Source organism: Rhinolophus sinicus, linkage group LG04 (assembly GCF_036562045.2).
Source record: "Rhinolophus sinicus isolate RSC01 linkage group LG04, ASM3656204v1, whole genome shotgun sequence".
NCBI classification, from domain to species: Eukaryota; Metazoa; Chordata; class Mammalia; order Chiroptera; family Rhinolophidae; genus Rhinolophus; species Rhinolophus sinicus.
In genome coordinates, this window is record NC_133754.1 from 147,931,473 (window position 1) to 147,947,475 (window position 16,003).

General features: G+C 32.6%; 1 protein-coding gene and 1 pseudogene across 3 annotated transcripts in view; one reads left to right on the forward strand and one right to left on the reverse strand.

Annotated features, from left to right (window-relative positions):
• VPS13A (vacuolar protein sorting 13 homolog A) overlaps nucleotides 1–16,003 on the forward strand; it is a 194,256-nt gene that overhangs the window by 170,661 nt on the left and 7,592 nt on the right. Inside the window, exon 69 of one of the 3 annotated variants that reach the window (XM_019736649.2) lies at nucleotides 15,078–15,163. In XM_019736649.2, coding sequence (XP_019592208.2) covers nucleotides 15,078–15,163 — 86 coding nt within the window. The other 2 variants (XM_019736650.2, XM_019736651.2) reach the window with 2 other exon arrangements.
• Nucleotides 6,835–7,793, reverse strand: LOC109449921 (14-3-3 protein theta; annotated as a pseudogene).

A 16,003-nucleotide genomic window follows, 5' to 3' on the forward strand; every position in this document is an offset into this window, starting at 1 on the left:
AAGAAATATTATTAAAGTATTTGAGCTTCTTTATTTTTGCTTAATTCCATTTATAAATTTCTTGTATTTTAACTATAAGATTTTTTTTTTACAGGCATCAGAAAGTTTGATATGAAAACATTTAATGCGTGACTTTGCAAGTGAAAGCCAACAGTAGATTTTAGTCTTAAATTTACAAACTACATACAGCTGTTTCAGTATTTTGAATACAAAGAAAACTTTTTGTATTGGTAACCTTTTTTGTATAGGATTTTTAGTGAATCTCATGTTTTTATAGGATATTCTTAGTTCTGTAATGGATTTTTTAGATTTGTAGAAAGCCATTGTACCTATGTTCATACCCTCCTAGTTGGTGGTACTTTTTAGCCACGTAGACCATTCAGTTTAGGGTACTTCCTTCTCCTTATCAAACCTCTAGTAGCTGTTCAACCAGATACAGTTCTCATGTTTAATTAGGCATGGATAAGGAAAGAAATCAGGACCATTGCTATTGTGAATTCTTGGGTTCTTATTCTTTCCTTTTGAAGATGCTCAAATGAATATAACCCTCTTCCTACTTTGTGCTTGTGTATTCTGTTTAAAAGCTTGTGGAATTTGATTAATAGTTCATGTGAAAGCAAACATCCTTTAGTAAAGAAAATTAGCTCTTGGAACAATAGACAGTTTGAAGGTAGACTATTTTATCTGTTTAGACAACTTCCTTACTTAGTAAATTGGACTTATAAAAATTTGGATTATGGTATAGGTAAGATAATACCATAATAGGTTATACCAATTTAAAGTAGCTTGTATGGTTTAGATGTGAATACTAAATTAATTTTTTTTTAAAACAAACAAGGAGTCATTATGTTGTATAGATTTGAAAATATTCAAGGTAATAATAAACTGGGGGGATATAGTCCTTTATACTCTTGAAATTTTAAGTATTATGTTTGAAGTGATCAGGGTAAATTTTAAAACTTTAATATTTTACTACTACATGCAGAGTATATAATTTTGCATAAAATGTACTTCTATCTAACGTAGTAAAACATAACCGTTGAGTTAATGTATGATATTTAGTAAAGTGATTTTACATTATGTTTAAAATATTTTTAAAGCATCAAAATAATTCCATATTGGGATGGAACTGGCAATCTAATGAGAGGTTGTGCTCTCAAGGGCATTTTGTACAGTCTCTACAATGATCGTATATCATTCTTTGATTGAAATGTTGCAGAAGTGACCGATGGTTCATTCAGTTGAAACATAATTTTACTCAGTACCTGCCTTCCCTTTTTAGAACACAACTAACATGTTACTAACATTTTACTTAGACTGATTACCTTTTAAAAAAAAATTATTGAGAAACTTGTTTTAATAAACTTAGTAGGAAATAAGGATGAACAGTGAGGAGAATTTAGAAATACATCCTCATTATTAGGGAACAGATTATATTGTGTAAGAAAGCCATGAAATACCAAACATTTCTCATGGTTGATGACTTGATTTCACTGACAAGTAAATTTATTCTACACCTTCTTTGTTTTCTGAAACTTTAATCTTTGGGATTTGAAGGTCATGACTTTTGACTGTATTCTGAAAGATTTATATCATTTTCAGTAGGCCAGTCTTAGCATTATTAATGACTAAAAGAGCTATTTACATGACTAAAAACTCACAGTCTTTGTCAGCAGTTACTTGTTTTATAGCAAGAGCACAGAATACAGTATTAGCTGGAATACCTGTGGGAACTCACCTGTTGCCTTAGGATGTTTGTGGTTAGCATTATTCTCTTACAGGTGTAAGAAATAGGTTGTTGTTTTGATAGTAATGGTGCCTTTTTTAATCAAAACCCTACTTTAAAATATATGAATACCAGTACTGTAGAAAACAAGTAGATGACATATAAATAGGATTTAAAATCTCATCTGCTTAATCTAAGTGATTTAACAATGGTGCCCTTAGGAAATATTTAATACTTACAAATGTTTCTCCTTTTTTCCCCTGATTTTCTAAAAATGGTGCTCTGTGTTCACTAAATTATATATGCCCATATATAATAATGAAATATAAAATACACTTTCATTGTGTATCTTTCTATCTAGAAAGTAGCACATTTTATAGTGCTTCCTACTAGTCAATTGAAGTTGCCTACTAGAGAAACAGAATAATTCTAATACAGTCACAGAATGAATACCTTACTGATATCCCCAAACTATTTTATACATAAGTGTAGCAACTGATAGAGTTTAGTCTTAAGTCTATTAAGTTATTGAATATTATATCCATGATTACTGTCTTACTAAGAGCTGAAAAGTCTGCTTCAAAATTATTCTGACTCCTTGAACATTTCATCGTTTTACATGTTTTTCAAGCAGTTAACCATACTTAACTAATCTTTGTGCTTCTTTTTTCCTTTACCATGCTTACAGAAAATTCAGGTCTACAGGGAGTGGATTATGACTCACAGTAGCAGTAGAGATGATGATGATGATGATGATGATTAGTCAGATCTCAAATGTTAAGATTCATGTTCTTTGTCATTTTATTTGAAATGTTTCATTGACATGTTTTGTATGACTGCTACCGTAACACCCATAATGCCCATTTTTAGGGAGTTAAAGTATTTTTCTTTTTAAATGTTATTCTACACATTTTCAAAAAGCAAAATAATTGCATTATATAAGCACAGAAAAAATGTATTTTATTTCCATAATAGGGCATACTATATATTATAGCTTTTTGCTTGTATATATTTTGTATTTTTTTAATACACAGTTTGTCTTTAAGATTTAGACTTCAGTTTTTTGTTAATGTTCACTAGCTTTATCTTATTTTAAATTATCTGCTTATTTGTTAGCAAAGTGCTATTTTTAATGTTCTCTGTAAATTTTCTGGGCTGTAATGTAATGCCGTTGTGTTAAACAAAAGAAAGAAAAGAGAAAAATAGTAATAGCCAGTAAATATTTTATATTAGCATTTTAAAAGTATTTTTGTCAAATTTATTTTAAAAATAATAATAAACATAATTCGAAGCAATATGAATTTGTTGTTCTATTCCAAAATCATACACGTTGATCTAGTATAAGGAATGAACTACTATTATAAGAAACATTTATGATTTGTCATGGAAGTGAAAGAATTTATACTCTGAGAATGAAAAAAAAAGGTTTCTTTGGTTTAGTTTTTATTTCATCTTACATATATATTTTTGTGAAACAATGAACAAAGTTGGTTTTACAGTCATTGTATTTATTTATTAAGTTACATATCCATGTACTATATCCCTATTATAAAATGTTACAAATTAATTCAGGATATAGAAGAATTTTTATAGTAAGCATAAGTTTTTTTGCAAGATTGGGAATATGTTATATCTGTCTCTGTGAGCTAATCTGCTTTATGTTTTGTGAACTGAAGGATTTTGTTTTAATTTCAATTTAGTGAAACTGTGTTGTCCTATTTCCCTAGTATATCTGATGAACTATACATTAAAAAAAATAAATCTAAAACGTGAATGACTATTAGTAGTATGTTTAATCCCGTATGACTGCTGTGCTTTTGGATCAACAAAGGAACATTTACCTTGATTTATGTTAACCACTTTCTTCATATTGGTCTTACATTAGGTTATAGTAAAGAGTTTTAATTGTTAACCTTTTGGCTTAACTGATTCAGATCATGATGTCTGAGTCCCTTCTAATTCTTAAGTTTATCAAGATGTTATTTCTATAAATCACTTTTCTGTTTCTTAGAAAATGACTGTTTTAAAGTTTTAATATTGATCAGAAAAAGCTAAAAAATTATCAGCACTTTTGAAATAACTACCTGCCTAGCATTCATTCACATTAACTAGAGATCAAATATCATGTGTACTAAGACTAAGAAATATGTGAATGTCAAAGAATTCAGTTATTGTTTTCATCAAAATAATTTATCTTTTTTGAAATAAGTAAATAAATGAAAACAGTGTCCATTAAAATAGTCACTACTGGTATCAGAGACAACTTGTATTTGTCATGTACCCATTGCTCTCTCAACCTTGGCTAAAATGCTGGTTCTACTAGAAACTATAAAGAATGCAGCCTATTGTTATGTATTGTGTATGCCTGAGGAAGGAAGGGTCTGGAAATGTCTTCATTGGTTTCTTACGTTCCAACTTTGCTAGGCACACGCCTTTCTAAAAGGGAAAATGCTAAACTATTTGTTTGTAAGACATTTACTGAATTTCCTATGGTTGGTCTGTGACACTTAATTCTATGGTACAAGTTTCATAAAGATCCTTAAGAATTTATCTGGAAAAAGTTCTGGATATTTCAGCAGTGACTTACTGTTTTAATGAAAAGAAAATTGGAAGTAGAATTAAATTTATTTAAAATCTCTTGAAAGGGAAAATATTTAAAACAATCTTCTAGTAACTAGTTAACTTTGTTCTTGTGGTCTTAAGTATTTATCATTCTTAAGTTTTCAGTCCTGAGAAGTGAAAAATGTTCTTTGACAGTGTAGTTACCCTTGTTCTTTTTGTTTCTGTTTTCTTACCACAGAGAAATAATCTTTTCAAGCTTATTTTTCCAGTTTTTAAATTACTATGCTCCTTTCAGTAGAGAAATATTTTAGACTGAGGATTACTCTATTGTTTTACACCAATGTTTTCTTGATGGAGATACAGGACCTGGACAAAAATGTGTTCTTATTCCTCATCAGATTTACAGAAGAGAGTTCAACTGTGGCACTTTAGTAAGATGAACAGTTTTTGTTTATTAGTGGCTCTATAATTAATTAGAACTTAAAAAATTGAAACCATCTATCTAATGAGATAGTCTAGTGAGAAGGCCATGTTTGAAAGATTATGTAATACAATACCTTTTCATATCCTTTAACTTTATTTATATTCCAAATTTCTACATGGTCACTGCTTATGTACAGAAAAAGAGTAGGGTTCTTTTCTCTTCCCTAAGGGAGCAAGAGCTCATTCTTTATTTTGCTTTGTATCTACTGGACAGTTGAATAATGTATTGAAAACTGGTAGGAAGAAAAATTTATAGATTTCCATGCATATTTATCATTTATTATAATATTCCAAAAATATAAAAGGTCCTATGGGGTCTGAATAAGATACACAGATTATTCAGTTAGATCAAGTAATATTTATGAGGGTATATAAAAAGAATGTCAAGTTTATTTATTCTATCCCTGCACCTTTGGGATATATGGAGACAATTTAAAATGTTTAGATCGTTAATCTTCAATTTCAGTGGATAAATATTCAAATTAATGAAGTACATTGAGTATAAGCAATACTATACAAAACGTTATAGAAAGTCTTGAATCAAGGAAAAATTATGCACATTATTTCAAATAGGTCTGTGTTAGAGAGATAATTAGATTAATGATTTTCATATATATAGAGGTTTATAGTTTGGTTTTAATGTGGTAGACCATTTTCATGTCCATAATTTCTCAATCAGTGTGATAAATTTATTTAGCAATCATTCCCTATCAACCCATATAAATAGCAACAGTTTAGCTCCAAATATCAGTTTTAAAATTAATGTTTAGTAATATTAAGAAAGTTTTGTTTTTTTTAGTTTTAAACTGTCTACTTTATTTCATATAGCACTTAATAACTAGATATCATTTACATCTGAAGAAGAGATGGCCCACAAAATTGATCTATGGATAAAACACTAACTCTGAGAAATATAGTACATTTCCTGACATTCTTAGATAAGTGTATCACAATGCAGAAATATGGGTATCACTACTACATTTTACATAAAGTGGAAGTATCAGTAAACTTCAGAAAGTAGTAAATTCACCTAGCCCTTAAAATATGAGTATGAAATTGTTCCAAAGCCATAGAAATGTAATTTGATTTTATGTTACTCTCCTGTTACGTAGGGCATTACGTATTCACAAGGCCTTTTTTTTTTATTTATTAAATTTATTGGGGTGACAATTGTTAGTAAAATTACATAGATTTCAGGTGTACAATTCTGTATTACATCATCTATAAATCCCATTGTGTGTTCATCACCCAGGGTCAGTTCTCCTTCCATCACCATATATTTGATCCCCCTTACCTTCATCTCCCACCCCCCACCCCCCACCCAGTACTTGTATTCTGGCAGCAACATGTTATTTCTATTACATGGTACAGTGAACACCAAAACTATTCAGGAGTTGTAAGTGAGTTTTTATTGGGAAGGGAAACAGCAGCAAATGAAGAATGAGTAAGGAAACTCCCTGTTGTCACAGATACACAAGGCCTCCATCATATATGATACAGGAATCATTTCCATTTTGTAAACCCCTCCCCACCCAGCGGAGAAATGTCAAATGCTTTTGCATTCAATCGAGTACTTCTGGATTCCTACCAAAAAGCAATACATTAAGAACATGGAAAAGTTGCTTACTGAAAGGAAATCCCTAAAGAAGAGTAAGGGAGGGAATGTAGAAATTAAGAAAATATGTAGAACACTCTTTAAGTTGTAATTATATTTTCATAGCTTCACAGTAATGCAAACCACAGTCACTTGCAGAACTGGTTCAGATTACTTAGATACCAGATACATTTTTAGTCCTCTACATAAGGGTTTGGAAGTTACTTATGTTTATATGAAATGAAGCTATTAATACTTCTCTGCAGCAGTAACTGCACACCAGGAAGGCCAAGACAAACACAAATCAAGGAATGGAGTTCTCCCAAGTTGCAGTGTGAAAAGACTATATAAACAGTTGATTCCATACCCATGAATGGGTTTCTTTGCTATAGGAAATCCAAATGGAATAAGGAATGGAGATGTGTCAAAATGTTTTTTGAGGGGAAGAAGGATGATGCACTGTATGCAGTTAGTTTTCTGTCCCTTCTGCCACATCACATTCTTCTGTACTGTCCAATGTCCATAATGTTAGGTTGTCTCCATGCAACTGCATGATGAGGATGCTGTCTGTGAGTTCATTCAGTGTATCAAGTTCTGTAATGGCCTCTTCAAAAGCCGTTTTAGCCAGAGTGCAGGCAAGGTCTGGATTATTAAGGATCTCGTAATAAAATACAGAAAAGTTAAGAGCCAGCCCCAGATGAATTGGGTGTGTGGATTGCATCTCTTTCTTGCTTACTGGTACCATTTGTCAAAAGCCCCTTGATAAGCTCCTTGGGAATCATCTCTCGTTTATTTTCAATCATCACAAGGAACTTCAGCAAGGTACCGGAAGTACGCTCCCTTCCTTTTCATATAGGAAACCTTAACTCTCTGGGGGATTAGTTGCTTTGACTATTTAGATACGCAACAATTTCAGGACCGTGGTGCAGATGGATCTCAGTTCGGACTCCACTTTCTCCGTATAGCCCTTAATCAGTTACGACTTCTTGTCCGAGTTGTCGGTTTTCTGCTTTAAGCTGGAGATGGCCCTTCAGGTGGACCTGCGGCCCCCGACCGCTTCCTATAGGCTGCTGAGAGCAGGTTGTGCTCCTCATTGGACAGCTTGGCCCCTTCTCCATCCATCACGGCCTTCATGCAGGTGGCATGTCGTCCTACTGCTCAGCCTGCTCGGCCTGCTTCGCCTTCTGGATCACCTCTAACTTCTCCATGGGGACGGGAAGGAGCTAGGGCGGGCCCAGACTCAGATTGGGAGGGCAAGCGGAGGGTCTTCTTAGCGGCCACGGCGCGAGTCCTACCACTTTAATCCACTTTGAGGTTTAGCCCAGCACCCTTCTGTCTCAAAACTGGTTTTAATGTAACCTTCTTCATTGCATATATATGTTCTAAGCAGTGAAATGGTAACAAAGATACCTACTAAACTGTGTTATGCTATTCCTCTGGATCTTAGAGATGCTTAAATATTTGAGCATTCAAAATTTAAACATAAATAATCAGGGTAGTCAGATTTAGTTAAGTATATTCTTAGGCATGCTATGTTTTTCTATAAATTACCATTTGTCAATAACCTATTAACTACATATGCCTACAAAGTTTTTCTGAATGTAGTCAATAAAACTTGTGGTTTCAATAAACTGAAAAACGTAGAGACCCACACTTCCATGGATAATGCTAAATCCCTCTTATGAACGTAGATTAGCTAACATAGATTCTCAATCTACAATTTAAGCATTTTACAGGAGACATGAAAATTTTTTAAAAATTAAAGTAGATTTTACATTGTTAAAGTAATATACTCGTATGCTCGGTAAAATAGGCAACTAGAAAAGAAAAAAATTGTCCAATTATTCTGTCTCCCCATCATTAATGGGGTTATTTCCTTTTTAATTTTTTTATTTATGTGATTATGATCCAAAATTCTGTTATTTTTTTTATTTTACTATAAATTTTATAAACAGAATTATTAACTTATAAAGATTTTTAAGTCACCCACTCATACACTAATCCCTAATATGGGAAACCTGGTTTTTATTTCTGAAATACATAAATAGCCGGCAGAACCTTTTCTTTATTTTTATAGCTTATGTAGAGGAGTTTTCTTTTTGATTGAACATATTTCTGCCTTTTGACTTTACCTTTTAAAAATATTTCTGCCTCTTAAGTAAATCTCCGCTTAAAGTGCGTGTGTGTGTGTGTGTGTGTGTGTGTGTGTGTGTTGTGTCCTTCATTGTATATAAATTGACAGCTGGGTTGTCCCATGGGTGTACTACATTCTTAACCATTTTGGATAATTTTAAATTTTAGCTGTTTTCTTTGAATCTTCTACATGGCTTACAAAGATACCCTAGTTGCCATTATGTAAATTGTAGAAGGGAGGCTGTTTGTGTTTGTTGTATATTTCTTTTCTTTCAGAAATTACAGATGTTTATAAGTAGCTTCAGACACTGCCCTAATAGCAATTGGAAGATAACTGCCTTCAGCCGACGTGGTCTTTCTCTTTACTCCGGGAGCTGAACTGGAAGAAAGGGCTTACCATAGGCAGTCAGATCACCAGACTAGTGCCGGACATTCTTCCTGTCTTCGTCTGACAGTTTGAGTAAGTGTATAAGAACTAGGAGACAAAGGCTTATTGGATTTCACTCTTCATTTTGTAACTCTTCCTCTCCAGAAGCATACATCTGAATGGGATGAGAAAACTGAAGAGAGCCAAATTCTGTTACCCAGGCAAATTAGAGTTCTTAGTATCACAGATAAAGCAGATCCCATGGAAAAGGAGATTACCTACCCAACTTGGATATAGTTTTCATACCTCATACCTGGGGAGTCTTTGGCACATCATTTTCAAAGGGCCATACTTTTAAACATTTAGTAGTAAGTCCTGCTAACTTTATTTTGGACCAATAGAGTAATTCACTCCACTTAGAGCCTTCCAGTATTACATTAAAATACTTTTTGAAAAGGACTTTGAGATTATGTCTTTTGCTAGAGGTGATAGTTCCACTTAGGAGAGATTCCAGTTTTTATCTCAAATGTAAAATGCATTTTTTAAATTCTCTTTTTCAATCCAGTAACTTAAATATGACTAATTTGATTTCTAAATATTTTTCAAAAGTTTGTCATCACTGCAGTCCTTAAATTTGTAAATATCGTAAGGAAGGCTAAATACTATTAAAATATAAAATTTAGTCCATTTAACTTTAAAAGAAATCCTCAAGTGTTAAGTTCAAGTAGGTTCAGCTTGAGCCTTTCTTACTGAGGATGTGCAAATAGAGCTAAAACTCTGCAGTATATATTAGTTTAGAAGGTCTTTAGTCTTTATTTAGCTAAAGATGCTAAATTATAACCTGGGACTCAACCCAGGACTTCTCTACTGATGTGGTAGAGCTCTACTTCTAACTTTCCTGATTACTTTGGATAGCACAGAGACTCTCTGCGTAAGTTGAATGTGAGGATATGGAACCCATGGATACAGAGGGCCAACTAAGGGACTTGAGCATCTGCGGATATTGCTATCCAGGGGTTTCCTGGAACCAATCCCGTGTAGATACTGAGGGACAACTGTATATTTGAAATTTAAAGCCTTCCATGTTAGTGATTTGTTCCTAATATCTATTTTTTCATATTTTGCTTTTGGGTTTTTTTGGAAATATTTCTATTATAGAACCCTGCTAATTCACAGTAGTTGTATGATTTGAGAATGTTAGCAATGGTTTCTGCATAATAGTTTCTACCGTGTTTCCCTGAAAATAAGACTTAGCTGGACCATCAGCTCTAATGTGTCTTTTGGAACAAAAATTAATATAAGACCTGGTCTTATTTTAATATAATTCGAAACTGGGTATAATATAATATAATACCGGGTATAATATAATACCGGGTATAATATAATATAATATAATACTGGATATAATATAATATATTACAATACCAGGTTTTATTTTAATATAAGACCGGATCTTACATTAATTTTTGCTCCAAAAGATGCATTAGGGCTGATGGTCCAGCTAGGTCTTATTTTGGGGGAAACACGGTATCTTATGTTCTCTTCCTGAAGTATTGGGACTTATCTGATAGGAAATACAGATATTGGTAGAGGGTAACCCTGACCACTGTCTTTCAAAGTTCCTACTGTGTGTGTCTCTAAGTTTGTGATCAATTTGGTTTGGATTTATTTATATCCAATAAATTAATGTTTACATACTCATCTTTTATAATACAAAAGGCATTCTTTTACCAGTAACCATACATTTTAATTGTTATCAATAGATTCTGACAATTGTATGGAATGAATGCAGTTACCTTTATGTTTCTGTTTATTTCTTTAAGAAAGTTCTCAGACGGTGATAGGTAATGCATATATACTTTTTATGAATAAAGCAAAAGTTGTTTTTCCTTTAACATTCTAGCATTTAAATTAGGCTAACAAATCTAAAGTACAGGCTATTGTATTTGATACTTCAGCCAAGTCATTTGATGTTTCAGCCAATCTTGGTCTTTATGCCAAGGCTCTACATAGTGACTCCTAGTCCTGGTTTTGCTAGTTCATTTGTTTTAAAGGGTATCACAATTTATTTTTAGTAGAAACATTCATAGCTTACATCTGTTTGGGATAGAGAAAGCCATCTGGACCCTGTTAACCAAACAACAACAACAACAACAAAACAGCCAGCCTGATCTGCTTTAGCAGTCTGGCTCAGCAACATCCAGCATCCAGGGATATTGAAGATATTTTTGAGGTACCATAGGAAACTTATGACTGGCACCATAAGAGGAGACATCATGGTGTAGTGAAAAGCACTGGGATTACAAGTGAAGAAACCACTTTTCTGAGCCAACTTTTGCAACTGACAATAAGACCCCAAGCGAGTCACTTAACTGTAATCTAACCTAACTGCACAAGGTGGTTGTGAAGATTAGATAGATAGACACTTACCCTGATCCTCAATTTCTTCAGGTATAAATGGAAGAGTTACACAATAACATTTCTTTAGGTCTAAAACTCTGTTGTTATTTTCCCCTAAAATAATATATAATGACATTTAAAAAAGTATAAAGCTTCATATGCAGAGATTTTATAAAGTCAAATAATTAGGCAGGAAATTGTTACCAAAGCATGACATTTATAGACTCTTAACAGCATGATGAAAGATGATGGCTGATAAGCTATATCACATTCTCTCAGGCTGCTATGGGATTTAGTGCCAAAGTTTTAGCTTCTACTATAGTCCTGGCTCTTACTGTATATTCACATGTTTGCACTGGAGACTGACTAGGAAATTTTGCTGTATAAAGAGTTATCTTTTAAATATATCCAAATATATCCATTCTAATAAAGAATACAGTTCATTACATGTTTCCAAGTAGATGGTTTGGATCATAATGTCCATTCATCTTTCCAGTGTTGTATTTAGGGTTTTTGATGAACTCCAAAAACATTGCATTACTTTTTTTATATTTTAGCTTTCATTTATACTGGATATTATGTGACTATTGAAAATGGTTTAATTCCTTATATGCACAGGTTAGACTTGACTTAATTAGGGTCTGAAAAGTGAAAAGTAACAAGAGGCAGGCTCAACTGCAATGCCCAAACTCAACACAATATTGAAATAGAAGTTAGATGCTGAGATTAGAGTTGAACCATAGCCTTTAAGTTATTTGAAGGTTGTGATTTTTTAACAGGATATATATAGACTCTTGACTTCTAGTAGCAGTGATATTCTTGAGATCAACATTTATATTCTTGATTTTAAAACTTGGCCATATAGAACAAAAGAAAGTAAATACTTTTAAGCTAATTTCTTTTGAAATACCACAAAACTGAAACGAAAGGATGTAAAGTTAAAAATAAAGCTTCATTTCCACCCCCACTATTACCCTCCCCAAGCCCAGAGATGAGTGCAATAAACAGATTGGTGTGTTGCTACCAGCTCTTCCTCAATTTTTCTGTGCATATGTAAATATGTACATATATGTTTCTGCTTCCCCCCTCATTCATTCTCAGCAATTTCACTTAACATGATCTTGCACATCTTTATCAGTACAGAAGTCTACCTTTTTCATGACCACATAATGTCCCATTGTATGGCTATTTATAATTTATTTAAGCAATCCCTTATTAATAAACATTTACATTTTTTGCATTTAATGCAATATTACCATGAATATTTCTATATGTATACCTTGGCATGCTTTTGTATAAGATAAATCCTAGCAGTGGCAATGCTAACTCAAAGGGTACATTGAATTGATTTGCGTTTTCTTGATTTTGAGTTAAGTTGAACATTTTCTCGTATGTTTATTGGTCAGATTTTGTTTATGTTTTGCTGAACTACCTGTTCATAAACTTCTCACATTTTCCTATTGGTTTACTCATTTTCCTTCAATTGGTTTATTCATGTTCGTAGAATTCTGTTATTAATTTACCTCTATATCTCTGTATTGACAAATATTTCCCCAACTTATCCTTTGATATTTTTTTTATTTTATTTCTGTTTATTTGCTTATTGTTTTGCCGTTCAGGAGTGTTAATTTTCATGTACTTGGGAATTTTTTTACATTGTTTTCTGGACTTTGTGTTTTATATTTAAGCCTTTCCCACTTTAAGATTATTAAAATGTATGTTTTTTTTTGTACTTCTATAGTTTCGTATACTTATATAAGTGTTTCATGTAGATTAATTTGGTATAAAGAGAGAAGTAGGGAACCATGTTTAGCTACCTAGTTGCCCAAAATACCATTTATGTGATAATACACACTTTTGCCCAGGAATTTGAAATGCTGTCTTGATTTCATAAATTCCTATATTTGGATATATAAAGTTTTATAAAGTCCTGTGTGCATTTTGGTCAATTTCTGGAATCTGTATTCTTTCTATTGATATGTCTGTATATAACTTCTAGTAGCACCAAACTGTTTCACTTCTGAAACTTATAAATTATATTAGTATCTGCTAAGGTAGTTCTTCTCATTCTCCTTTCATGATATACTGGCTGTTATCACTATTTTCCTAGATAAATTTTAGTATTTTGTCAAGTTACTTCTCCCCCATAACAAACACCATCTTAGGATCAAGTTGAGTGTGTGTGTGTGTGTGTGTGTGTGTGTGTGTAAAAATGGGAGAAGGAGGTGATAACATCTTTATTGTAATGATTTTTTTCTATCCAGGAATAAGACGTGGATTTCCATTTTCAAATTTTCTGTTATTCCTCTCAATAGAGTGTTAGAGCTTTTATCACATAAATTATGCATGCTGTTGGTTGAACTTGTGTCAATTTCTTTTTTATTACCCTTGTAAAAAGGACTTTTTTCCTTCCATTTTTCAAGTTGATTATTGTGTTTATATAACTGATTATTGTGTTTATAAAAATTTGTGTACTTGAAATTTCCAGAAATATTTAATGTGCAAATAATTTCTACACTTCCTCTCCAATATTTGATGCTTCTTTCTCTTAATAATTTATATTAACACATGACCCATTTTGTCTAGTTTTTCAAATTTACTTGCATAATTTGTTACCTAATAATTCCTGTTAATTTCTTCTGTGTTTATGTCCAGTTTTCATTTGTAATTCAAGGAATTTGTGTTTACTTACCCTACCGGCTACAGGAAATAGTAAAGATACTCAATATTATAATCTCTGACTTTAGAAGATTCTTCCGTGCAATTAATTTGTGTGCCTCACCCTGCTGTTGTAGTTAGGTTTTTGTTATTGTTGTGGTTGTTATTTTAACTTCTGTCTCCAATTGAAATGAAGACTATTCTATCAAGCTTCTCTACCAAGATTATTATGAAGTCACTTGTTAGCTTTCTTCTAGGCTAAATCATTTTAGTTTATTGATACAGCCTCGTGGAACATAATTTTCTATACTCTCTTTTGGAATTTGTTCAAGAAATCGAACATTTTTGGCTAAATTCTTAACATACCTCTTCTTGAGGGCTCTTAATCACAGTTACATTGCTTGCCTTTAAAAAATATTGGTCTAGCTTACTATATATTTTAAATAGCCAAACTACATCCTCAGAGCAAATAGTATTTAGAACAGAAATTAAAATGATCAAGTCTCTTGTTTATCTAGTTATGTTTATGTTTCTTGGACAAAGGATTTATTGACAGTGTTATGGACAGTATTTCAACAGACTTGAAAATAAAGGCCATTGCATAGGCTAATTAGCTCCTAGGGTTCCCTGTCCAAAAACACTCTGTTCCTTATTTTTGAATGAGTTGTGAGATTGGCAAAGAAAAGCATGTTTGTAAAGCAGATAGGGAAATTCCAGGGAAGAGACAAAGTGGGAGCTAGTAGTAATTTATGTAATAACATAGGTTTAAATATGTGTTTACATGGGTTTTTGTACAGATGTGATCAAATACTAATATATATTCCAATATAAAATGAATGTGATAGTTTAATAGTACGCTTAATAGGCTCAATTTAAACTTTGTAAGATAATAACAATATTTTCTAAAAATCCAGCATTAAAGATTGATATAGCTGCAACTGAGGTATCTTGAATAAAGCAGTCCAGATTGGTGCTTTTAAAAAGAAGCAGTGATGATTTTGTGAATATTCAATTTTCTGATGATGTATTTACTATATAAGTATGTTAATGATTTGCCTCCATTGAGAAATGGTTTTTAGAGGATTGTGAGGGATTAGTTGCATTATAATAGGAATATTACTGAGTTTCTCTCTCTCTGTCTCACCTCTTTTTAGGTCATGGAAAATGGAAGATTTGCAAAATACAAATATTTTACCCATGTCATGATCAATAAAACCGACATGTTAATGATAACCAAAAGGTAACTTTCTGTAATGTAACTTGATAAGGGGTTAACTGACAGCACTCATGAAGTGAAGCAGTTGGTAGTCACCTTTTGTGCCTGTCACACTGACTCCTGCTAACTCTGGTGTTCTTGCTCTGTAAGCCTTGTACCTAAAACCTTACATAAATTCATCTTTGGCTTTGTGCATGCATACAGATAAACTGCAATGCCGCCCACAAACAAACAATTTAGAACTTATTTCAACCAATTCAGACTGATACAGAAATTGCCATAATACTATCCTTCGAAGGGTAGACCAATACCATGCCTTCCCCCTCCCTGAAAAAGTACACATTTCAGGTTACCCCAGAAGTCAATAGTCTTCTGGTAGTATCTTCATTAGAATACATATTGATTCACTCACGTAAGTAGATATACCACTGAGGACAGATCAAATTTTATGTGGGTTTTCCCAGCTACAGCCAAGTCCTCAAGTAGACCTGTATACAGTGGAAGGGTACATGCAAAAATACACAGTGGCATAGCTTCACAGAGGCAGGGTTTGCAGGAATCATTTTGTTATGAAAAGAATGAGCAAGTGCAATATTAATATGGAGATTTCTGGATGGCAGGGTGAAAATGGCTGAGGGGGAGAGGTTATGGCTAAATAGAAAGGAGTGATCAATTTGTTCACTATCGAAAAGACGAAGTTATATAAACATCTTGTTAGTTCAAGTTGACTGTTGAACTTAGGCATTTTTAATGTTTATAATCCTAATAATTTCCAAATCTAAAATTTACAGCACTATCTTAATATTCTTATACAAAAAGTAACACAAGCTAGAAAACATACACGATTAGAAGGTACACGTGTAA